At 45.8% G+C, this 26,964-nt stretch overlaps 1 protein-coding gene across 3 annotated transcripts in view; it reads left to right on the top strand.

Annotated features, from left to right (window-relative positions):
* Positions 1-26,964, top strand: part of LOC147102211 (double C2-like domain-containing protein beta) — a 397,434-nt gene that overhangs the window by 171,448 nt on the left and 199,022 nt on the right. For all 3 annotated transcript variants that reach the window (XM_085964513.1, XM_085964515.1, XM_085964514.1), the window contains one exon: positions 14,369-14,495. In XM_085964513.1, coding sequence (XP_085820639.1) covers positions 14,369-14,495 — 127 coding nt within the window. The remainder of the gene's footprint in view (positions 1-14,368; positions 14,496-26,964) is intronic.

The raw sequence follows: 26,964 nt of genomic DNA, 5'->3' as shown, positions 1-26,964 counted from the left end.
ATGAAGGATCGGTGATATACTTCTAAGTCAGGATGGTGTGTGACTTGGAGGGGAACTTGGAGGTGGTGGTGTTCCCATGCGCCTGCTGCCCTTGTCCTTCTAGGTGGAAGAGGTCGCGGGTTTGGGAGGTGCTGCCGAAGAAACCTTGGCGAGTTGCTGCAGTGCATCTTGTAGATGGTACACACTGCAGCCATGGTACGCCAGTGGTGGATCGAGTGAATGTTTAAGGTGGTGGATGGGGTGCCAATCAAGCTGGCTGCTTTGTCCTGTATGGTGTCGAGCTTCTTGAGTGTTGTTGGAGCTGCACTCATCCAGTTTATGCTCTCGTGAAGATTATGTCAGCTCAGGATTCCTTGGTTCAATTTTTTATTGTTGGTCTATTCTCCTACCATAGCAGTAGATGCTTTCCACAACAGGAATGACTGGACTATTAATTCAACTGAAGTGATTGTCTTCAGTGCTCCTCAGTAACACTGAGCGAGTTGGGTAACCTGTCAGCTTCGTCTATGAGTTGAAGCTCATTGTGTGCTCTAGTTTGAAAAAAAGACTGAAACTTAATCACATATCTGGCACATTCTGACATGGAGCTCTACAAAATCTTAAATCTATAACATTGATGTTAAATGAGTTTCAGTCACAGTAGTAGCAGGTCAGCCATGGGTGTGATATTCAATAATTAAGTAGAAAAGATTACAAAATGTCTTTCAAGACTACAGAATTATAATTATATCCAATAAGTGCTGCTAAACAAAATAAGTCAGCATACTTTGTTTTTGATTAAATTTAAAATCTCATTAATTCAAACCGATAATTGATTTTTTTTCAGTATTTTTGCCAGACAATATTTGTCTTCAGTTGTATCAGTATTTAAATCAATAATATGTGCAACAAATGTATGAAGATTCATTGCAAACTAAAATATTCCAGTAAAACATTTCCAGGGATTTTGATGGAATCAGATAAAGGAGCTGCTGTGAGTCATCCCTGAACACTTCCTCAAGGATCTGACACCTGAGTTTTAAAAAGAAAACCTTGTTAAATGTATATCCGATGACATGGATGCTTGCCAGAATCTAATGCTGTGTCTGTTGGCCGTTGTCATCACTCAATAGTTTTCTTCCATTCCTAATGGTAAATTAGCTAGTGGGTGAATAATTAACATGGAGAAGTGTGGATTGTTAGTAACTGGTGAGTGGCAGATCTTGTTTGGCTGCATGCCTTGCTTTGCCATTAAGTAGATTATTTGCTGTTAAAGCACACCACTCATGAAAACATCAGCTAGGAAGAGCCATGGTAGATATTATGCAGCAGATGAACTGCAGAGAGACCCTACACAGAATAAAGAAAACATCCGATAAAGGACTGGAAGAATTCCCTCAAAATGACTTGCCTTTTGTTGCAACTTTTCTAGAGGGAGATACACATGAGTTTCCTGGGTCTGCTCATTTGCATCCCCATTGATGCAGGCATTAGCGTAAGCAACTGAACTACCTGGAAACTTTTGTGCTGACTTTAAAAACAAAGGAATTTATTTTTATACTTGTATAGAATTATGAACACTCAAACACCATCTGTGTCCAAAGGGCAGCAGGACATGACGCCAAGCCAGAGAAGAACGCACAACTTCATTCATTCATTCAGACCTCCAGGCCCTCTTGGAGGGCACCGAAAGCCGGACAAACGGACTCCTTGGTGTGGGTATCACCAAGTCACCCAGAATTATCACTTGTGTCACCTAGAGGAATTGAAACTGGCACTGACTGCCAACTCCCTCATCCTCAAAACAGTGCCACCAAAAGTTCCACATCCTCAGCAGGGCAAGCGAGGTAACACATTGTACATCTCTCCCTCTTCTTCCTTGCTCACGCTGTGCACCAGCGCACTCTTCACCCCCTTAAAGCAACACTTGCTCGACTAACCCTACACAGTGCTCTCTGGTTAAGGTGGTGGGTGCGGTGGGGGTTTACACCTTGGCATCTTACACTATGGCTATCCAGCTCCACACTCAGTGATAACTTACATGCACAATCCTAAAATACCTTCCTCTGCTTTAACAATCTCATACCCTCACATCTCTTACTGAACCTCTCCCATGCCACTTGGCATAAACTCCTCACCAGCTAGCCTTAGCCTCATTCGCTCTATTTTCTTGCAGGACAAATTGGCATACAATGCCTGCCAAAAGAAGGACATCCCCACCTTTAAACAGCTCACCCCAACATCTGCACTGTCACCCAGGCAACCCTGTGAAGTACCACATAGACACAACCTTCCACCCTCTTCTCTGTCTTGTTAATCCAAAGGGGGAATTCCTCGCCTATTCTTAGAATCCAACCTCCTTTCGTGCAGATCCACCACCGGGCAGCAAAAGAGAAGGAAGATGATGATGGTGATGAAGAGGGTGATGAGGATCAAGCCGCCCAAGAGTAGCAGCTGCATCATACTGCCATCTGTTGAGACCGCAGCACATGCTAGCCCTCTAGACACCCCCCTCACAGCACTACACCAGTAGAACATGGGAGGTGACAAGCTGCCAAGTAGCAAGCCAGCATGAGACTTCTGTAGGGCTATTTGGCCCATCACGTGTGTCTGCTCTTTTGTTCCAGTGAGAGCCTAGTCTAATCCCACACTTCTGCTTGCTTCCCATACCCTTTAATATTCATCTTTTCCATGCAATCATCTTAATACTCTTTTTAAAAACTTTATGGATTCTGATATCACAATGGTTTGTGACAGAGAATTCAACATTCTAACCACACTCTATGTGTAAAGAATTTATTTCTGAACGCCACTCTCACTAGCCTGTGGAAACCATCTATCACCATTTAACTTATCATAGAGACCTTCAAGCTCATGAAGAGTTATCAGGTCATCCCTCAATCTTCTCAGTTTTAGTGAAAAAAACAATAACTTCTCAAGTTTCTCTTCGCAAGTGTGATCCCTTTCCCCCTGGTAAGCTCCTGGCGAATATACATTGCACCTTTTATAATGGGGTGCCCAAATCTATGGCCTAAGATCTCATACAAGTTCAACATTAAATGGGCCAGAACTTCGGGTCCCCACAGGTGAGTACACGCTGGGTCCTCACGCGTAGGCCCAACGAAAGTGCCGGTTTCATGCATGCACTGCGCATGCGCGGGAAACCGGAACTTCCGTTCCCTTAAAGGAGGGGTTTCACAGGTCGAACGTGTGCGCCGGAGAGGCAGCGCGTGCGCCTGGAACTTACGTTTTTTTGCAGCTTTCTCCAGGAGGGTAAGTCTCCAGGAGTTACACTTTTAAAAAGCAGTCGCAAGGCCTGCTTTTAACAAGGTAAGTGGTGAATTAAGTAAAATTAAAACATTTTTTCCACAGGTTTATTATTTTTAAATACTTTAAAGAAAGGTAAGTTCATTTTTAGCCCCATTAGAAACTGTAATTAATGTTTTCAAAAATTTAAATTGTTGTTTAAAATAGTTATTTTATGTAATTTATAGTTATTTTTAAAATGTGATGTTTTTAAAAAATTTATTTGAAGTTTTAGTTATGTTTTGGGGCTGAATTGTATTCATAGTTTTGACAGGTCTTCCTGTCAAATTTATGAATGGGCATTCCCTGCTACCATTGGCTCTCCATGGCCCACGTGATCCCGGGGACGCTGCGAACTAACTGCACCCCTGGGATACGCAAGCACTGCGTGCTGGCAGTTGGAGGAGGCCCAGGATCGGAATCCGACGCGGGCCCACAGCACAACGGCCGGTGCGCTAGGTAAGTGCAGGCTTGCACCCGCGGGAAGCCTCGGACCCGAATTTCTGGGCCATTATCTTTGTATTCTATATCTATTAATCTAAAGCAAAGGATTCTGTTTACCTTTTTATGCCATATTTACTTAAGCGGTTATCCTCAATGGTCTATGTATCTGCATAACAAGGTTCCTCAGCTACATTAATACAAAAGCAAAATACTGCGGATGCTGGAAATCTGAAATAAAAACAGAAAATGCTGGAAATACTCAGCAGGTCAGGCAGCATCTGTGGAGAGAGAAACAGAGTTAACATTTCAGGTCGATGACCCTTCGTCAGAATAGGGAAAAGCTGGAGATGGAACAGGTTTTTAAGCAAGGGCAGGGAAAGGGGGGAGGGGAGGAAAGAACAAAAAGGAAGATCTGTGATAGGATGGAAGGCAGGAGAGATTAAGGGACATTATGAGAGATTAAGAGATGGTGCAAGGCAAAAGGAGATGGCAATGGGACAAGTTAAGAAACAAAAGATAGCTCTAGATGAAGTGTAAATGGCACTGGCAGAATGAAAGACAGCTGTCGTGTGGGAGAGAGAGAAAAAATTAATGGGGAAAAAAAAGGATGGGCCGAGGTTATGGTCTGAAATTGTTGAACTCGATGTTGAGTCCAGAAGGCTGTAAAGTGCCTAATCGAAAGATGAGGTGCTGTTCCTCGAGCTTACGCTGAGCTTCATTGGAACAATGCAAGAGGCCGAGGACGGTGAGGTCCGAGTGGGAGTGGGGCGGAGAATTAAAGTGACAGGTGACCGGAAGCTCAGGGTCACCCTTACGGACTGAACGGAGGTGTTCCGCAAAGCAGTCACCCAATCTGCGTTTGGTCTCCCCACTGTAGAGGAGACCGCATCGTGAGCAGCGAATACAGTATACTAAATTGCAAGAAGTACAAGTAAATCGCTGTTTCACCTGGAAGGGGTGTTTGGGGCCCTGGACAGTGGGAAGGGGGGAGGTATAAGGGCATATGTTGGCATCTCCTGCGCTTGCACGGGATGGTGCCGGGTGAAGGGGAAGGGGTGCTGGGGGTGATACAGGAGTGGACCAGGGTGTTGCGGAGGGAGCGGTCCCTTTGGAATGCTGAAAGGGGAGGTGAGGGGAAGATGTGTTTGGTGGTGGCGGAAATGGCGGAGGATGATCCGTTGAATGTGGAGGCTGGTGGGGTGAAAGGTCAGGACAAGGGGACAAGCCATGAGCGAATTTGCATAGGGTAAATAAGATCAGAGAAATGAATGAGTGGCTCAAAGACTGGTGTGGGAGAAATGGGTTTCGATTTGTGGGGCATTGGCACCAGTACTGGGATAAGAGGGAGCTTTTCCGTTTGGACGGGCTTCACTTGAACCATGCTGGGGCTAGAGTCCTGGCAAATCAAATAACTAGGGCTGCAGAGAGGACTTTAAACTAAATAGTTGGGGGGAGGATCCAGGTGAGCGGGAAAATAAAAAGGAAATGAGAAAGCAATAGAGCAGGCTAGAGATGGGGGAAATAATAACCAGCGTGTGACCAGAAGGGACAGAATGTTTAAAAATAAGTGTGTTTAAAAATAAGAGTGCAACAGGAAAAAAAGGCCAAAACAAGGAAAAATAGTAACAAGACAAGGTTAAAAGCTCTATATCTGAATGCACGCAGCATTTGTAACAAGATAAATGAGTTGACGGCACAAATAGATACAAATGGGTATGATCTGATCGCCATTACAGAGACGTGGTTGCAAGGCGACCAGGGCTGGGAACTGAATATTCCAGGGTATTTGACAATTCGGAAGGATAGAAAGAAAGGAAAGGGGTGGGGTGGCTTTGTTGGTAAAAGATGGGATCAGTGCAGTGGTGAGAAGTGATATTGGCTCAGAAGATCAAGATGTAGAATCGGTTTGGGTGGAGATAAAAAAAAGTAAGGGGAAAAAGTCTCTGGTGGGCGTAGTCTACGGGCCCCCGAACAGTAGCAATGCTGTTGGACAGAGTATAAATCAACAAATAATGGAGGCCTGTAAAAAAAAAAAAAGTACGGTGATAATCATGGGTGATTTTAATCTCCATATCGATTGGACAAATCAAATTGGCCATGGTAGCCTGGAGGAGGAGTTCATAGAGTGCATCCGGGATGGTTTCCTAGAACAGTATGTAATGGAACCAACCAGGGAGCAGGCTATCTTGGATCTGGTACTGTGTAATGAGACAGAATTAATAAATGATCTCATAGTAAAGGATCCTCTAGGAAAGAGTGATCATAGCATGGTTGAATTTCAAATTCAGTTGGAGGGTGAGAAAGTTGTATCCCAAACAAGTGTCCTGATCTTAAACAAAGGCAATTATAATGGCATGAGGGCAGAACTGGCTAAAGTGGACTGGAAAAACAAACTAAAGGGTAAGAAAGTTGAAATGCAGTGGCGGACATTTAAGGAGATATTTCATAACTCTCAACAAAAATATATTCCAGTGAGAAAGAAAGATTTTAAGAGAAGGGAGCACCATCTGTGGCTAACTAAGGAAGTAAAGGATGGTATCAAATTGAAAACAAAGGCATACAATGTTGCCAAGATTGGTGGAAGACCAGAGGATTGGGAAATTTTTAAAAACCAGCAAAGGATGACTAAAAAAATAATAAAGAGAGAGAAGATGAAATATGAGAGTAAGCTGGCAAGAAATATTAAAACAGATAGTAAGAGCTTCTACAGGTCTATAAAAAGGAAGAGGGTAGCTAAAGTAAACATTGGTCCCTTAGAGGATGAAACTGGGGAATTAATAATGGGGAACAGGGAAATAGCAGAGACTCTGAACAAGTATTTTGCATCTGTCTTCACTGTAGAAGACACTAACAGCATCCTAATAATGGATAATCAAGAGGCCACAGGGAGTGGGGAACTAAAGACAATCACTATCACTCAGGAAATAGTACTTGGTAAAATAATGGGACTAAAAGACGACAAGTCCCCTGGACCAGATGGCCTGCATCCCAGGGTCTTAAAAGAAGTGGCTGCAGAGATAGTGGATGCATTGGTTGCAATATACCAAAATTCCCTGGACTCTGGAGAGGTCCCAGCGGATTAGAAAACCATTAATGTAACACCCCTATTTAAGAAAGAAGGGAGAGAGAAAGCAAGAAACTATAGACCAGTTAGCCTAACATCTGTCGTTGGGAAGATGCTGGAGTCCTTCATTAAGGAAGCAGTAGCAGGGCATTTAGAAAAACATACTGCAGTCAAACAGAGTGGGCATGGTTTTAGGAAAGGGAAATCATGTTTAACAAATTTGCTGGAGTTCTTTGAGGATGTAACAAGCAGGATGGACAAGGGTGAGCCAGTGGATGTGGTGTATTTGGATTCCCAGAAGGCATTCGATAAGGTGCCACATAAAAGGTTAGTGCATAAGACAAGAGCTCACGGAGTTGGGGGTAATATATTAGCATGGATAGAGAATTGGCTAACTAACAGAAAGCAGAGAGTCAAGATAAATGGGTCATTTTCTGGTTGGCAAGCGGTAACGAGTGGGGTGCCACAAGGATCGGTGCTGGGGCCCTAACTAGTTACAATCTACATTAATGACTTGGATGAAGGGATCGAGTGTAATATAGCCAAGTTTGCAGATGATACAAAGATGGGTGGGAAAGCAAGTTGTGCAGAGGACTCAAAGAATCTGCAAAGGGATATAGACAGGCTAGGTGAGTGGGCAAACATTTGGCAGATGGAGTATAATGTGGGAAAGTGCAAGGTTATCCACTTTGGCAGGAAAAATAAAAAAGCAAACTATTATTTAAATGGAGAGAGATTACAAAATGCTACAGTTCAGAGGGACCTGGGGGTCCTTGTGCATGAAACACAAAAAGTTAGCATGCAGGTACAGCAAGTAATCAAAAAGGGAAATGGAATGTTGGCCTTTATTTCAAGGGCGTTGGAGTATAAAAGCAGGGAAGTCCTGTTACAACTGTACAAGGTATTGGGTACTGCGTACAGTTTTGGTCTCCTTTTTTAAGGAAGGATATACTTGCATTGGAGGCAGTTCAGAAACAATTCACTAGGTTAATTCCAGAGATGAGGGGTTTGACTTATGAGGAAAGGTTGAGCAGGCTGGGCCTATACTCATTGGAATTTAGAAGAATAAGAGGTGACCTTATCGAAACATGTAAGATACTTACGGGGCTTGACAGGGTAGATGCAGAGAGGATGTTTCCCCTCGTGGGGAAATCTAGAATTCGGGGGCACAGTTTTAGAATAAAGGGTCACCCTTTTAGAACTGAGGTGAGGAGGAACTTCTCTCTGAGGGTCGTAAGTTTGTGGAATTCTCTGCCCCAGAGAGCTGTGGAGGCTGGGTCATTAAATACATGTAAAGTGGGAATAGTCAAATTTTTGCAAGATAAGGGAATGAAGGGTTATGGGGAGCGGGCTGGGAAGTGGCTTTGAGCCCTAGATCAGCCATGATCTTATTGAATGACGGAGCAGGCTCGAGGGGCCAAGTGGCCTATTCCTGCTCCTAGTTCTTATGTTCTAACCTCTGCCGCTATCCTTTTTTTCCCCATTTTTTTTTCTCTCTCCCACACGGCAGCTGTCTTTCATTCTGCCAGTGCCATTTACACTTCATCTAGAGCCATCTTTGGTTTCTTAACTTGTCCCATTACTATCTCCTTTTGCCTTGCACCATCTCTTAATCTCTCTTAATGTCTCTTAATCTCTCCTGCCTTCCATTCTATCACAGACCTTCCCTTTTGTTCTTTCCTCTCCTCCCCTCCCCCCTTTCCCTTCCCCACACTTGCTTAAAAACCTGTTCCATCTCCAGCTTTTTCCAGTCCTGACGAAGGGTCATCGACCTGAAACGTTAACTCTGTTTCTCTCTCCACAGATGCAGTCTGACCTGCTGAGTATTTCCAGCATTTTTTGTTTTCCTCAGCTACATTACTCTGTTTAAAATCTTAACATTCGAGATATATTTTCTTTTCTTATTCTCACTTCCAAAGTGTATAATCTCATTTTCTTTACATTGAACTGCATTTCCCACCTGTCCTGCTGGCCTATGTCCTCCTGCAGTTATCAGTTCCCAGTAGGTTTCATCAAAAATGTTTTTAATATTGTTCCCTTAATTCCGAAGTCCAGATCATTTATGTATATAGTAACTAACGGTGGGCCCAAGATGTCCCCTGTGGAACATGATTCATCAAATCTTCTCAGTTTAAGAAATGTGTTTTTACCCCCTACCCTTTGCTTTCTGCCACATAACAACAACTTGTATTTATACAGCGCCTCTAATGTAGTTAAACGTTTCACGGCGCTTCGCAGGAGGGATTATCAAACAAAATTTGATACTGATCCACATAAGGAGATATTAGGACAGGTGACCAAAAGCTTTATCAAACAGGTAGATTTTAAGGAGCGTCTTAAAGGAAGAGGGAGGGGTAGAGATGCAGAGAAGTTTCGGGAGGGAAATTCCAGAGTTTAGGGCCTAGGTAGCTGAAGGCCGAACCACCAGTGGTGGAGCAATGAAAATCGGGGATGCGCTAGAGGCCAGATTTGGAGGAGCGCAGAGATCTCGGAGGGTTGTAGGGCTAGAGGAGGTTACAGAGATAAACATCTTTCTGTCCATGTGCGATATTACTCTAATTCCATGTGCTAGAAATTGAACCTTGGACTTCATGATATGTATAATTTTAGTGCTAAACCAGTGGGTGCCTTTACTCTGTTGGCCTTTGGAGGAACTTTGCAGTCTTGTTTAATTGTTCAATGTGGCCACTATTATACTCACCAGACCCAATACTGTTTTTTATTGGCTGAAGTTAATATTGTGGTGCTTAATAAATTGAGCTGATCACTACTGCTTCTATTACAAATAATATAAAGCTGCATAAAAATTTTGAAGGGATAAAAGGATGTAGTTTCATATGAATCTCAGTATTTGACAGCTGCAAATTTATTATCTGTTACCTGAACTGAGACAAATGCTGGTCTGTTGAATACTTTTATCAGATTCAGCTAACGTGTCTGGGACTCGTTGCATTTTATCAAACATATGAAAGAACATTTTCTGTCAATTACCTTTCTAATGTTTGAGCCTTGTTCAGCTGTTGCATTTGATCACTTCTGGTGTTTGCTATGGTTCTGTACTTGATTGTACAAGAAAATGTTTTCAATTTTCCCTATAACAAAAAATTCAATTGCATATTTACTTATGCAGGGCTGAAGTGTAATATAAACACACAGGCAATTTTATTTGTTCGGTTCTAGAGAAAAAATAACTTCAAATATTTGAGCATACACATGTAGAATTAGCAGGGTTTTTTTTTAGCAAAGCTAGATGGAGTGAATAATCAGGCCATACAATCAATACTTTTAATAGCGCCATCCTTTCTCTTATTCAATTTTGAATCCATCCATATCCTAATTTTGAACAATTAATTGCGGCAAGTGTGACAGAGATGAAGTGATGCAGTAGGACTGTGGCCTTGTATTCAATGTTATTAATGTACTCAACACTTCTCCTTGAAAAATGGCTGTACTAAGTGCATATTGTTGGGTTGTAAATTGATTCCTTCGGAAACTTAGCATAACTGTTGATTGTCAATTCCGCAGAGCTGGAAGAAATTATTTTTCGTGAACTCACTTAAATAATATCTTTGAAGTTCTGTGAACATTTTCTAAAAGTCTTCGAACCTGTCTTCATGATCTAAGATTATACACACCTCTCCCCTCACTCCTTTTGAATCTTTCATTTCACTTTCTGCCCTTGTCACAGCACTGAGACTACCCTCGTCAAAACCACCATTGACATTGTGCCTGTGACCATGGTGCTCCAGCCTCCTCCTCATCCTTGACCTTTGTGGCATTTAACTTCATCCTTCTCCATCTCTTTTCTGTGGTCTACTCCTGTGTAAATACCGCAGCCTGGTTCCACCTCTACCTGCCGCAATAAAGGCATCACGTCTTCTATGTTGCTTTTTCAGCCTGCCCCATAAGGTCATGTTTGGTGTGCCTCAAGACTCCATCCTTGGCCCCCTTCTTTTCCGTGACTGCATGCTGTCACCAAAGGGCAGCATGTATAGTCACTGAATCAGTTTTCATATGCATGCCAATGACACCCACTTTATCTCTGTGCCAACACTCTTGACTCTTCAAGAATTCACTTGAGCTCAACATCAGCAAGAACAAAACTATTCTGTTAGGCTCCTGCCTAAAACTCTTCACCATATCAGCTGACTGCCACCCTGACTGACTGTAGCAAAGTGCTACAGTACAAAGGGATCTGGGGGTCCTGGTGCATGAAACACAGAAGGTTAGTATGCAGGTACAGCAGGTGATCAGGAAGGCCAATGGAGTCTTGGCTTTTATTGCAAGGGGGATGGAGTATAAAAGCAGGGAAGTCTTGCTGCAGTTATACAGGGTACTGGTGAGGCCACACCTGGAATACTGCGTACAGTTTTGGTTTCCATATTTAAGAAAAGATATACTTGCTCTCGAGGCAGTTCCGAGAAGGTTCACTCAGTTGATTCCGGAGATGAGGGGGTTGACTTATGAGGAAAGGTTGAGTAGGTTGGGCCTCTACTCATTGGAATTCAGAAGAATGAGAGGCGATCTTATCGAAACATATAAGATTGTGAGGGGGCTTGATCGGGTGGATGCGGTGAGGATGTTTCCACTGATGGGTGAGACTAGAACTAGGGGGCATAATCTTAGAATAAGGGGCTGCCCTTTCAAAACGGAGATGAGGAGAAACTTCTTCACTGAGGGTAGTAAATCTATGGAATTTGCTACCTCAGAGAGCTGTGGAAGCTGCGACATTAAATAAATTTAAAACGGAGATAGACAGTTTCCTAGCTGATAAGGGAATAAGGGGTTACGGGGAGAGGGCAGGGAAGTGGACGTAAGTCTAAGTTCGGATCAGCCATGATCCTATTGAATGGTGGAGCAGGCCCGAGGGGCCGTATGGCCTACTCCTGCTACTACTACTTATGTTCTTATGTTCTCTCGAGCAGTTCCCTCAGATTAATGCCGACTGTGTGAATTCTTGTTGTCCTGTTTGAATTTGAGCTAAGCTTCAAACCTTACAACCTTCCTAGCACCAAGACAGCCTATTTCCACCTCCGCAACATTGATTGCCTCTGCTTCTACCACATCCCGATTGCCGTTGAAGCCTTTATCCATGCCTTTGTCACCTCCAGAAATGCCCTTGTTACCAGTTTCAAGAATTCTGCCCTTCATTAATTGCCCTTCATCCAAAACTCCAAGGGCCAACATCCTATCACACTAAATCCTAATCCACTATTACTCTGTGCATGCCAACCTTCATTGGCTGTCTAATTGCCTGTACATACATTTAAAAATCTTTGTCTATATTTACAACTCTGTTTATGGCCTTACCCCTCCCAACCTATGCGATCTGATGCAGGCCCATTGACCTGTTTGCACCCTCCACTCTTCTGGTTCTATATCCTCCTTTGCATTGCCCTTTTTGTCTGCCTTAGTTGTGGCTACACAGACTTCAGCCATTTTGGCCCTGCACTCTGAAGCATTTTTGCAAAGCCTTGCTGCCTCCTTCAAAAAACTTACCAAAACCTACTTCTTTGATTGAGGTCACAAGCCCTAATTCTCCTTCCTGCATTTCTCAGTTCTGGTAATTTTTGCCTGTGTTGTACTTTGGGACATTTGATTACCTGGAATATGTTATATATAATTGTATTATTGTTGTTGTGTCCTTCAGATATTATAGGAGAAGTAGAATTTTGATAATTCATATAAATCGTTGTATTTCAGATAAGATGTCACTAAAGTTACTATCACTGTTGCTGAAAAGTTTTTTTTTCCTCTTGAACAAATGTTAATTTTATTTTCAATTCATGAAACCTTGTCCAGTCTGCTGATGCTGTACGGGAAGTTGAGCTGATGACTCCGTGTTGACCAAGAACGCACACTGTTAATTTCTTCTCAATTCTCTTTCAAGATCCTATTCAATTCACTGTATTTTCATTTCTAAAAGAACTTGACATTTGACAAGGAAAAAAAGTTCTACACCTGTATTGAATTGATTGTGCAGCGAAAATCTCTGGTATTGATTTGGAAACGTCAGCTACAAGGCTAATGCTTTGTAGCTTGCTGTGATGGTAGCAATGGAACATTATTGTATTTTCAGTATTTTGAGCTTGATTTTTACATAAATACTGACCAATAAATTGCTGCAACATCTAAATATTGTTTTTAATAATTTAGAAAACTTACATTTGAGCACAGAGCAAATGGAGAATTTAAAGTGTTCACCAGTTTGAAGCTGATCATTTTTATGAGTTATGATTTGGGGGTGCTTCACTCTGAACACACTGCAGGCTTCACTTTTAATATGCTTCGATTACTTTTTAAAAATTACCATATTACCTAAAATAAATGCCTCTGTTTTTGTCCCTAATAGTTTTGTGTGAGCTGATGCATCTTTCTGCAATGAAAGGGGGAACCATAGAAGTATATAGTACAGAAGGAGACCATTTGGCCCATCATGCTTGTGCTGGCTCTTTGCTAGAGCAATCCAAAACTAATCCAGTTGTCTGGCTCTCTCCCCTTTATCCTATACCTTCCTCTATTTTAAATATTTGTACACTGTTCGCTTAAAAATATAATGGTCACTGTCTCAACCAATCTACGTGGCAAAACATTCCATGCTCTTAACAACTCCGCGTAAAGAAATTTCCCCTAACTCCTCTCCTCAGTCTGGCTGTTTTAAATTGATGACCTTCGTTACTCACTCCTCAACCAGAGGAAATGGTCTTTTCCTATTCAACTGAACAAAACACTTCATAATTTTAAAAACCTCTATTAAATCTCCTCTTAGCCTTCCGTGCTCCAGTGAAAATAGTCCCAGTATCTCAAGTCTCTCCTCATAACTATAGTTTCCCATCCCTGGCATCATCTTTGTGATACTACATTGTATACTCTCTGTGGCTTTAATGCACGTTTTGTAATGAGGTGCCCAAAATTGCACTCCGCCTTCTATCTGTTGCCCAATTATTGCCTTGCACAAACTTATCATTACCTCTTTGCTTTTATATTTTGCACCCCTATTTATAACACCCAAAAAGTTCACAACCTGAACTTGCATTTTCAAAATGATGTATTTAAACTTTTAGGGCTGTCTTTTCATTCACACCCTTCAGCATCTTCCCATAAATTGCATACTCCTGGTCGTGACTTTTCCTTCCAAAATTTATTATCTTATCCACATTAAGTTCCATCTGCCACCTGTCTGCTAAATATCTGTTGTCCTACGGTCTTGTATAGTTGTCCTTGCTGCTTCCCATGCCCTCTACTTTTAAGTAATCAGTAAATATTGAGATTGTGTTTCTTATGCAAAAGCCCAACATAAACTGTTCAAATGTTGCTCTCGTGGCTTCTAAACATTATATGAACCACAGCCTTGTCATTTCCTCCCTGGAATTTATTATTGTATGTGTATTGATTGAAGGATTAATTGGTTTATTAATAACATACCCTTTCAGGTGTTTGTTCTTTACAATCACATTTATCATTTCCAAGATAAGTGTCAGGCATAGTTTTCTTAACTGATGTATGTATGTTAATTCAACAATGTCACTGGTGCCAAAATAATTACTGGTAATGCCCGCATTTTTATTGTTGCAGAATTTCAGTATGTGATGAAGATAAATTCCGTCATAACGAGTTTATTGGTGAGACCAGAATTCCACTGAAAAAATTAAAGCCAAATCAAACGAAGAATTTCAACATTTGCCTGGAGAAACAGCTGCCAGTGAGTGTTAATCCTGATTGTATTGATTAGTCACTTGGAAGCCATAAATTTAAGGTCTTTATTGTCATTAACCAACTAGACGCTCATTTTCTTTCAGCTTCAAAATATTTAAGGTTATCTTGAATCCTCCCACTATAAAGTACAAGATCAGTTTCTCTGGTACACAAGATGTGTGATCTGAACTGTCATGAATACAAATACCATTGAAAGGTATCCCATTTTCTCTGCATCATTCTTTTTTCAGTGAGTAAGGCTATAATGGAAAAGGCAGGTCCTTTTGTAATGTCCGTGTGTAATTGAGACACGGACTGCAGGAGTTGGTTATAACAGGTGATTACTGAATGGAGACAAAACTGGAACTACTATACAAAGTTACTACACAGGCTTATATACAGGGGTGGTCACTACTGGTACTGCAGTATACAGGGGCTGCAGAATATAGTTCCTTCTTCAAGGTACATACACTACAATTCCTCCCCTTTTAGCTAAACAGTACATAACATTCGATTAATAATTAAATAACATATTTACAATTACAGTTGCTATATACATTAGCTGAAGTTAATCAATTATAAATTCAGTCTTTGAGGAGGCTTCCTGATTCTGTCCGGATAACGCCTCTTTGGGGTATCAGGTTCTTCTGGCAAAGTTGATTCGGGATCAACGTCGTTGTTTGGTTCGTCTGCTTCCAATATCACCGATTCTGAGGTAGATGCAATTGGTACTTCGGTTTCATCACCAGGTGTATAGGATCGTGGTGTAGATTTGACGTTTTCCAGTGACTCTAGAATCTGGTCAGCATGGCGTCTTACAATGCTCTCTCCAACGTCCACGGTATACATTAGAGGTCCTTGCCGTGTGCAGATCGTTCCTGGCTGCCATTTCTCAGTGCGGTAGTCCCAGGCCAAAACTGGTTGACCTATCTTAAAACTCCTGGTCGGCCTTTCATTCATATTCTGAAACTGCCTGTTCTCCACATCTCTTCGGACGTTTGGCTTAACCAAATCCAAGCGGCATCGTAGTCTTCGATTGAAGAACATCATGGCTGGAGTTTGGTTGGTAACCGCATGTGTCGCATTCCGGTAGGCAAACAAGAAGTTATCCACCTTGTGTTGTAGGGGTATGTCTTCATTACACATTGCCTTGATAGCCTTCTTGAATGTTTGAACGAACCTCTCAGCCAATCCATTGGTGGCTGGATGATATGGGGCGGATGTGTAATGCTTAACACCATTGTTCTTTAAGAACCTCCGGAACTCTTCAGACACAAACTGTGGTCCATTGTTGGAGCAAATCTGTTCAGGCAGCCCATTTCTGTGATAGTTTTTTCTGTGGTGGTTGAGGACATTTTTATTACCTCTGGCCACTTTGAATGTGCATCCACCGCAATTAAAAACATCGAGTCCATAAATGGACCAGCAAAATCACTGTGTACCCTTTGCCATGGGGATGAGGGCCACTCCCATGGATGTAGAGGGGCTTGTGGTGGGGCGTTTTGGACCTTCTGGCATCCTGTACAGCTCTTGGTCATCTCTTCGATTTCTCTATCGATTCCCGGCCACCACACAAACGCTCTGGCTAAGTTCTTCATTTTTACCCCTCCCAGATGACCCTCATGAAGCTCATTGAGCACTCTATCCTTCAATTTGGGTGGAATTACTACTCTGGATCCACACATCAAGGTTCCTCGGCACACTGACAGCTGTTCTCTTCTTGGCGAGAATGCTGGCAACAGTGGTTCGCCATGTGCTGGCCATCCCTTCACCATTAAATCATAGACCCTGGAGAGTGTCGGGTCATTCCGTGTTTCCTTTTCTATGTTTTCATTCGTCACAGGTAGACATTCGACTATGGTCGAGTGGAATATCTCCACAGGATCCACTGCAGGTGCTTCTTCCACCGTCGGCAACGGTAGGCGTGACAATCCATCAGCATTCCCATGCTGTTTAGTTCCTTTGTACTCGATGTCATATTGGTGTGCCCCTAGGAAAAGGGACCACCTCTGTAGCCGTTGTGCTGTCATTATCGGGACGCCCTTCTGAGGGTTGAAAATGGAGACAAGAGGTTGATGATCAGTTAGTAGAGTAAATTTCTGTCCGTGCAGGTAGTGATTGAACTTCTTCACCCCCCACACCAGGCTGAGGGCCTCTCTGTCAATCTGGGCGTAGTTACGCTCGGCTGAAGTTAACGAGCGTGACGCAAAAGCTATCGGCCTCTCTGAACCATCAAGGAATTTATGTGACAGTACCGCTTCAATGCCGTAGGGAGACGCATCACACGCCAGTCTTATCGGTAGTGATGGGTTGTAGTGAGCCAATACTTCTCTTGAAGTGATCAGGTCTTTACACTTCTGAAAGGCCCGCTTACATTCATCGCTCCATTTCCATGCCACTCCAGTTTGTAGTAGGGCGTTCAATGGGTGCAGAATTGTGGACAAATTCAGCAAAAACTTATGGTAGTAATTCACCAATCCGAGGAATGACCTCAGTTGCGACACATTTTCAGGCGCTGGAGCCTGAACTACCGCTTCAATTTTGTCAGGGGACTTATGTAACCCCTCTTCATCAATCACGTGGCCACAATACGATATCTGTTTCTTAAAAAGCTCACACTTGGGGCGATTGGCTCGTAGCCCATGTTCTCTTAGTCTAGTGAGCACCTGCTCTAGGTTGGCAAGGTGTTCACTGTCATTTTCACCTGTCACTAGGATGTCGTCCAAGTAACACTGAGTCCCCGGAATCCCTTGCAGGACTTGTTCCATCGGTCTTTGCCATATCGCCAGAGCTGATGCTACTCCGAGTACCAGTCGATTAGGCAGCACGGTGGCATAGTGGTTAGCACTGTTGCCTCACAGCGCCAGGGTCCCGGGTTCAAATCCGGCCTCGGGTGACTGTCTGTGTGGAGTTTGCACATTCCGTGTTTGCGTGGGTTTTCTCCGGGTGCTCCGGTTTCCTCCCACAGTCCAAAGATGTGCGGGTTAGGTTGATTGGCCATGATAAAAAAAATTGGCCCTTAGTGTTAGGGGGGATTAAATATGTGGGGTTACGGGGATAGGGCTTGTGTGGGATGGCTGTCGGTGTAGGGACCGGGTGCTAGGGTTTGGATGATCAGCCATGATCTCGTTGAATGGCGGAGCAGGCTCGAAGGGCCGAATGGCCTACTCCTGCTCCTATCTTCTATGTCTATACTGGTAAAGACCTTTGTGAGTGTTTATCGTGAGATATTTCCTAGAGGAGTCTTCAACCTCCATCTGCAAATATGCTTGTGCTAGGTCAATTTTTGTAAAATGCTTCCCTCCAGATAGTGAGGTGAAAATATCTTCTATCCTCGGGAGAGGATACTGTACTGTGTGAAGGACTGGGTTCACAGTCACCTTGAAGTCCCCACAGATGCGAACCTTCCTTGGCTCCTCAGACTTATTGTTTAACGTTTTCTTCATGACAGGAACGATGGGTGTCGCCCACTCGCTCCAGCCTACCTTAGATAACACGCCTAGATTCTCCAGCTCTGCCTCGACGGCTGGGCGAATTGCATACGGTACCGGTCTTGCTTTGAAAAACTTGGGAATTGCATTCTCTTCTATTTTTATCGAGGCAGTTACGTCTTTAAGAGTTCCCAGTTCTTGTTGAAATACCTCTTTAGCGTTAGCTAAGATTTTTGACAATCGTCCAGGTGTGACGTCGTCATCCTTTTTACCAGCCACAGTCAGTGCCTGAATGGAGTGCCAGTCTAAACTTATCTTTCTGATCCATTCACGTCCCAATAACGGTGGTCCACCATCTTGCAGTATGTACAGATACAATTTCTGTATTTCGTTGCCGTTGTATTCGACAGGCACCCTTATTTTCCCTCTGGGGTATACTTTCTGCCTCGTATACGTCTTCAAGACAATGGATGTGTCTTTCAAGGGTATGTGTGAGAATAGCCGCTCGTAGTCTCGTCGATTCATGCCGGTCAGGGCTGATCCTGTATCCAATTCCATTTTGACTTGGGACCCTGCTATCGTGAGGGTGACCCAAATGGTTTGGTGATCCTCTTTTGCGATTACGTTGTGTAGTTTGAGACAGCTTAGTCTCTTGTTCCCAGATTCACTATCGCTCTTCTGGTCTTCAGAACTACTGTCCGTCATCTTTTGTACTTTCCTGTACTGTTCCTTAGTAGCCTTTTTGTTGTCGTTAGTCTTCTTCCTGGACCTGCAAACTCATGCAATGTGTCCCATCTTTCCGCATTGCCTGCATGTTTTGTCCTTGGACCAGCAGTCCTTCTGGTCATGGGTTGTTCTGCCGCAGCGATAACATTTTTCAAATCCCCGTGTCATTTCATGGGTGCCGTATTCCTGTGGCTTTTGCTGTATTTCCGCAGCTCCCCTTGCTGCTGCTTCGTACGATACTGCCATGCTGAAAGCCTTATCTAGCATCAGCTCTTTCTCTGCGAGTAACCTCTTCTGGGTTCCTTCACTCAGGAGTCCACAGACAAATTTGTCCCGTAGGGTATCTGCCAGTCCTGCTCTGAACTGGCAGTGCTTTGATAGCTTGCGTAGTTCCATAAGGTAATCAGCATTGCTCTCATCTTTATGCTGATTTCTCTTGTGGAATTTAAATCTTTCTGCTATCAGCAGCGGTGTAGGATTTAGGTGTTCCTGTAGGATATCAACAATTTCGTTAAAACTCTTCGCCATCGGTTTGACTGGAGTGATCAGGTTCCGCAATAGGCCGTACGTTCTTGCGCCCATTAAGTTTAGTAGTACCGATGCCTTTTTCTCATCGGCTACTTCATTTGCCTTGCAATATACTTCGACTCTTTCCACATACGTGGTCCAGTCTTCTATTGCATTATCGAAGGCAGTGATAGTGCCAGTCTTCGGCATCTTGGAGATCTAAGATGGCGCCTCCCGCGCTTTGCCTTCTTCCCCGATTGAACAAAATGGCACCTCCCGCGCTTTGCCTTCTTCCCCGCTGGATTGAGATGGCGCCTCCCGCACTTTCTGTCTTTTACGCTGCTGCTAGCGCTGTTGCTGGCGTTTTTATGCCTTGATGGCGACGCCCTATGGTCTTCGCGCACTCCCCCCCCCCCCCCCCCCCGCGCTGCTGCCAACGCTGCTCTCCGCGGTTCCCGTGGCAAACTGCAGCTCCTCGCGGCTTTCTGCGCTTCTAATTTCTTTTATTTTAATTACTGTTCCCGTCGTCAGAGCAGACCCTATGGGACACTTTCCTCCCTCTTCTCGGGTCTGTATGGTGCCCGGCTTCGTAGCACCGGCCGCGCCCTGTGTGCTCCACCCTCTCTCTCTCAGCTTCCCGACAACGCTGCTCGGCCCCGTTGAAAAGCCACCCGATCGAGCTCTAGCCCGCCGCTAGATCAGTGTACTACCTGCCACCAGCCCAATTAGCTGGAACACCATAGACTGGATAACCAAGCCCAGCTCTTGACAGCCTCTCCTGCAAATCTTCGAATTCAATGAATCAGAGGGCGGTTGCCCACGGTCGACGCCCGTTTCTTCTGTTTGTTTTTTTTTCTTTTTGGATTTCTTCCTTCTGGCCTCGACCTCTAACAACTTCGCTTCAGGGATGGATCCCCGTGAGGTGGTGCAGAACTGTAGGTAAGTTCGGATCTGTTCGTCGCCAGTGTAACGTCCGTGTGTAATTGAGACACGGACTGCAGGAGTTGGTTATAACAGGTGTATACTGAATGGAGACAAAACTGGAACTACTATACAAAGTTACTACACAGGCTTATATACAAGGGTGGTCACTACTGGTACTGCAGTATACAGGGGCTGCAGAATATAGTTCCTTCTTCAAAGTACATACACTACACCTTTCCTTAGTGGTTGATCACTGATATCTGTTAATGTTAGTAATCTCAAAAACCTTAAATATCCTAGTGCAATTTCAGACATGAGAGTTAACCCCATTACTATATTTTTCCTCAGGAAGCTTAATCATAACACATGCAGAGATTTAAACATGAGAATGATGGATATGGGGTTTGTAGCGGGGGAACAAAGATGGGGGCTTTGGTTTTCCCAATATTTAATTGGAGGAAGTAGTGACTCATCCAGGACTGGATGATGGACAAACAGGCTGACAACACTGTCCAGAGAGGTGGTGGAGAGTTAGAACTGGATGTCATCAGCATAAATGTGGAAGCTGACCCCATGTCAGCGGATGTTGTCGCAGCATGTAGATGGGGAAGTGGAAGGGGGCCAGGGATAGATCCTTAGGGAATCCAGAGTTAATGGTGTGGGACGGGAAGAGAAGTCATTCCCCGAGATGCTCTCACTATGATCAGATAGGTAAGAGTGGTGCTAAGTGAGAACCGACCCACTGAGCTGGGCAATGGAGAAGAGACATTGGGGGAGGATGGAGTGGGCAACTGTGTCAAAGGACGCAGAGAGATCGAGAAGGATGAGGAGAAATAGTGCATCATGGTCACAGTCACAGAGGATGTCATTTGTGACTTAGGTTAGAGCATTTTGGTGCTGTGGCAGGGGTGGAAATCTGATTGGAGAGGTTCAAACATGGCGTTGCAGGGAAGATGGGTATGGATTTGGGAGGTGACAACATGGACTTTGAAGAGGAAAACGAGGTTGGAGATGGGGTGTTAGTTTGCAAGGACAAGAGGAGTCAAAGGGTGGGCTTTGTGAGGAGGGAGGGTGATGATGGCAGTTTTGAAAGGAAAGGGGACAGTACCTGAGCAAAGGGAACCACTTACAATGTCTGTAACATAAGTGCCAGGAAGGGAAGTTTGGTAGTCCATAGTTTAGTGAGATTGGGGTCGAGCAAGCAGTGTGGGCTCTAATGAGCCCAGATAGGGCATGAGGGAAATAGGAGAGAAACGAAAGAAATACTTGATTTCAAGACTGCAGCAGGAGAGTGCCTGGGGGAAGGTTTGGCTTGGTGGGTAAGGGTAAGGGGTTTAATTAGATGGTTTATAATGGAGAAAGAAGCCAGGGTTATCTCTGCTCTCCAGGATGATCCTGGAGATTGCTGAGGAGAGTGAGACACAATAGCTCTTGGTGTGGTCCAGCCAGCTCTGATGCTAGATGGCTAAACCAGTTGTGCGCCAGATACGCTCAAGTTTGTGTCCCATTGTCTTGAGGGAGTGAAGATAGGAGCCATATCAGGCAGAATGGCCAGGAAAGGAGTGAATAAAGGTTTTGTTCTAAAGTTGTACAACTCAGCTTCCCAAAGTAACTAAGCATTTCTTGAGATTATATCAGACATCATAGCACCCCAATTATCATATACTAGCTGGAGTGCCCGGTGGTGCCGAGGCTTTTTCGAGGGCATGTTGTTGTTGGAAGAGAGAGAGAGAGTGACTGGGGGGAAGAGAGAGAGCAACTGGGGGGAAGAGAGAGAGCGACTGGGGGGAAGAGAGAGAGCGACTGGGGGGAAGAGAGAGAGCGACTGGGGGGAAGAGAGAGAGCGACTGGGGGGAAGAGAGAGAGCGACTGGGGGGAAGAGAGAGAGCGACTGGGGGGAAGAGAGAGAGCGACTGGGGGGGAAGAGCGAGAGCGACTGGGGGGAGAGAGAGAGCGACTGGGGGGGGAAAAGGGGGGGAGGGGAAGGGGGGAGGAGGGAAAAGGGGGAAGGGGAGGGGGGGAAAGGGGGGTGAAGGGGAAGGGGAGGGGGGGGAAAAGGGGGAGAAGGGGAGGGGGGGGAAAAGGGGAGGGGGGGAAAGGGGAGGGGGGAAAGGGGAGGGGGGAAAGGGGAGGGGAGGGGGGGGAAAGGGAGGGGGAGGGGAGGGGGGAAAAAGGGGAGAGGGGGGAAAGGGGGAAAAGGGGAGGGGGGAGAGGAAGGGGGGAGGGAGGGAGGGGGAAGGGGGGAGAGTCCCCGAGCCCCCCGATCTCCCGAGCCCCCCCGATCACCCGAGCCCCCCGATCACCCGAGCCCCGCCCCCCCCCCGATCTCTCCCGAGCACCGCGCCCCCCCCCCCCTGATCTCCCGAGCACCGCCCCCCCCCCCCCCGATCTCCCGAGCCCCGGATCTCCGGAGCCCCGATCTCCCGAACCCCGCCCCCCCCCCGATCCCCACCCCCCCCCGATCTCTCCCGAGCCCCGCCCCCCCCCTATCTCCGGGAGCCCCGCCCCCCACCGATCTCCCGAGCCCCGCCCCCCTGAGCCCCCGCCCCCCCGATCTCTAGTCCCGCCCCGCGATCTCATCCGATGTCCCCGCCCCCCCCGATCTCCCGCCCCCCCGATCTCACCGATGTCACGCCTCCCGCCCCCCCCCATGTCCCGAGCCCCGCCCACCCGCCCTCCCAGCAGCAGTGGCGTCCCGCTCTCCGGAGCCCCCGCCCTCCCGCTCTCCGGCGCCCCCGCCCTCGCCGAGCTGGCTTCAAGGACCGTACCACCCGAGCCCAGCACCAGCGATGGCTCCACGGAGCTCCGTGCCGCCCCACGCACTGACATGGCCCCGCCCTACCGAGCTGGCTTGAAGATCGCCGATTGCGGCTGAGAGACGGCCGGCGGGCTCCGGTTGCCGGGGTAACCCTTGCCGCTCTCCAAATCCCGCCCGAGATCAGCACTCCCGATAGCCCCACCCCCACGCCCGAGCCGAGCGGGGAATAGAGAGAGACGCCGCGTCTCAGCTGCTCCTGTCTGCGCGCCGCACCCTTTAGTAAGGTAGCGGCGCTGGGCTGAGGCCCGCCCCTCCAGCCTTCGACTGGGCCGGGAGGTGCCTAGCTCGGGCGTGGGTGCGGAGGAGAGGCCAAGGCTTCGAGGCCTACCTGGAAAAACGGGGAAAGATAGGAAAATTAACTGAGATTAGATAAGTTAATTACTTTCTAAATCTTTTTTTTTAAAAGCAACGTTTTTTTTTAAAGACGCAGAAAGCGGGAAAAAGAAAGGAAAAGTTTGGAATCAAGATGGCGGCGACTCACCTCGGTTCAGAACGATAAGGCCCGCCCACACACGCACCGATTGGTCGACCGTCCAGGTGACCAAAGCATAGGATTGGTCAATCGTCCCATCACTCGACCGTAGGAGGGCCCGGCCCGCTACAGCGGCAGCAACCCGGCGTACGATTGGTCGACCTCGAGGTCACTCCGTCGCTAATGAGCGGATAATGAGATGCTAATGAGCGGAATGTTGAAGGTTTTTCGGATACCTGCGGGCGCGATTTTTGCACCGGCCGAAACGTAAATATGCTTAAGACCGTTTTGGAAAGGTAAGCTTTCTTTCGACGTAACGCACGCGTAGGTACGCTCTATAACTTTCGAGCGCATACCATACAGACGCACACGTGAGGACCGACAGACAGACAGAAGGACAGAAGGACAGACAGACAGACAGAAAGAAGCATCCTTTTATATATATAGATTAATGAGGCTTCCACTTGAGTCATCAGGTTGCTTCTGCAGCCTACAAATAAAGCCCACGTTAAATGGCGGCATGCGGGAATCGAGTTGGAACAATGTGGTAAGTTTTTGCTGCACGCTGCCCTGTTCCCGCCAGGCGGGGGTGGTGGAAATTCCCCCCTCCGACCGCCGCCCCCCACCGGCCCAAAGAATTTTATTTGGTTGAGGAACTGATAAAAAAACGTAGCTTTTCCGAGATGTCTGCCGAGCATCTCATCCTGTTGTTTTAATCATTGTCTAATTTCAACAGATGTGAATTACAATGTAAACAACTCTTAATGAAGATGATAGTGCTTTGAGAGTGAAGAAGGGAAATGGTACTTGACACAGAGGATTTAGATGACAATTTAGAGCAGTAGAACTGCACATAGATATACTGCAGACAGAGATATTAGGCTGCAACTTCTTTGTTGGGGATCAGAGGGCTCATTGTATTATTTAATACTGTCACAACTTACCCTGGGCAACAACAATAACTTGCATTTATTATAGCACCTTTAACGTAATAAAACATCCCAAGGTGCTTCACAGGAGCGTAATCAAACAAAATTTGACACCAAGCCACATAACGATATTAGGATAGGAAAGAGGTAGGTTTTAAGGAGTGTCTTAAAGGGGGGGAGAGAGAGGTAGTGAGACAGAGAAATTGAGGGAGGGAATTCCAGCGCTTTGGGCCTAGGCAGCTGCAGGCACGGCCAACAATGGTGGAGCAATTAAAATTGAGACTGGACAAGAAGCCAGAATTGGAGGAGCACAGAGATATCGGAGGGCTGTTGGGCTGGAGGAGGTTACAGAGATAGGAAGGGATGAGGCCATGGAGCATTTTGAAAACATGGATGAAAATTTTTAAATCGAGGCATTGCCGGACTGGGAGCCAATGTAGGTCAGCAAGCACAGGGGTGATGGGCAAACAAGACCCTGGGCTGGATTTTGTGAATGGAGGCGAGTTGGAGGTGGGACTGCTGCTTGTCGTGTCAATGTCCCGCCTCCATCCTCATCTGACCAACCAGAGGGATTTTCTCCTGACTGACCTTGTTAAACCCGCCCTGCGGGCTCAGCAGGCCAATTAGGGAGGAAGTCACTGACAGAGCACGTCAACGTCAGACGTGCTATCTGTCAAGACTTCTTGGAAGAAGAAATGTCAGCGTTTGCCAGCTCTGTGAAGCTGTCAAACACTGACATTCTCTGTAGTCTGATGAGCCCTTGTGTTCAGGACTCATCAAACTTTTCAACTTTGTAAATTTCACCATGGCTGTTGGTTCGGAGGATCCAACAGCCAGTCTGTGAAATCGACAAGGAGGATGTCGTGTCTCCCGATCCAGCGTGCTGAAGGCCGTAGGAAGAAAACAAGTTAAGTGAACATTTAAAAAAAACTTATCACTCACTTTACACACTTACCACTCCACACTTGCACCCATCACTCACCTCTACATTTAACTTCCCGGTGCCTCCGACCGCCGCAGACCTTTCTTCACGTCTCCTCCAACCCGACGGGGTTCTCCGAAGGTCGGGAAGCCTTCACCTGTGAAGGTAACATGGCACTAATCCTTTTTTCTGCCTGTTAACAGGCAGTTAAAAGGATTAAATGCCTTTTCCGCCTCCAGGAGATAGAACCCGAAGCAGCACATCTTCCCGCCTCCTGGCAAAAGGGCACAGTGGCGGGAAAGGGGCGGGTTTGCCATCTGCCCCCACTTTCTGCTACTTTACTGGTAGTCCTGCCTCCTCGGGGCTGGCAAAATCCAGCCTTAATGCGAGTTAAGATATAGGCAGCAGAGTTTTGAATGAGCACATATTTATAACAAAAGCAAAATACTGCGGATGTTGGAAATCTGAATAAAAAACAGAAAATGCTGGCAATACTCAGCAGGTCAGGCAGCATCTGTGGAGAGAGAAACAGAGTTAATGTTTCAGGTCGATGACCCTTTGTTAGAACTGGAAAAAGTTCTGACGAAGGGTCATCGACCTGAAACGTTGACTCTCTTTCTCTCTCCACAGATGCTGCCTGACCTGAGTATTTCCAGCATTTTCTGATTTTATTAGAGCTCATATTTATGTTGGGTGTAAAATGGTAGAGGCCGGGCCAGGAGAGAATTGAAATAGTCAAGTCCAGAGGTAACAAAAGGCAGGGATGAGGTTTTCAGCAGCAGATGAGCTGATGGTAGGGTCAGAGGTGGAAATAGACAGTTTTGGTGATGGAGCGGACATGTGATCAGAAGCTTATCTCTGGGTCAAATAGGACCCCCCAAGGTTGAGAACGGTCTGGTTCAGCCTCAGACAGTTGCCAGGGAGAGGGATAGAGTCAGTGGCTAGGGAATGGAGTTTGTGGCGGGGACTGAAGATAATGGCTTCAGCCTTTCTAATATTTAGTTGGAGGAAATTTCTGCTCATCCAGGACTGGATGTCAGACAAGCAGTGTGACAAATCAGAGACAGTGGAAGGGTTGAGAGGTGTGTCGTCAGTGTACAAGTAGAACCTGACATGTTTTCGGATGATGTCGCCAAGGAGCAGCATGTAGATGAGAAATAGGAGGGAGCCAAGGATAGATCCTTGGGGGACTCCAGAGGTAACGGTGCTGGAGTGAGAAGAGAAGCCATTGCAGGTGATTTTCTGGCTACGACTGGATAGATAAGAATGGAACCAGGTGAGGGCAGTCCCACCCAGCTGGTCGACGGAGGAGAGGCGTTGGGGGAGGATGGTCGTGGTCAACCATGTCGAAGGTTGCGGTTGCAGACAGGTTGAGAAGGATGAGGAGGGACAGTTTTACCATGGTCACTGTCACATAGGATGTCATTTGCGACTTGATAAGGACTGTTTTAGTGCTATTGGAAACCTGATTGGAGGGGTTCAAACGTGGAGTTGCAGGAACAATGGGCACAGATTTGGGAGGTGACAACATGTTCAAAGACTTTGGAGAGAAAAGGGAGGGTGAAGATGGGGTCATAGGACAGAGAGGTCAGGGGTGTTTTTCTTTTAAGGATGTGGTGATGATGGCAGATTTGAATGGGAGTGGGACAGTACCTAGAGAGTAGGTAACTGTTAACAAAATCAGTTAACATGGGGGCCCGGAAGGGAAATCTGGTGGTCAGCAGTTTAGTGGGAATAGGGTCGAGGG

This window comes from Somniosus microcephalus, chromosome 22 (genome assembly GCF_052327205.1).
Source record: "Somniosus microcephalus isolate GS21.2 chromosome 22, FLI_Smic_1.0, whole genome shotgun sequence".
NCBI classification, from domain to species: Eukaryota; Metazoa; Chordata; class Chondrichthyes; order Squaliformes; family Somniosidae; genus Somniosus; species Somniosus microcephalus.
The sequence above is the reverse complement of the archived record's forward strand: the minus strand, read 5'-3'. Positions and strand labels throughout refer to the sequence as shown.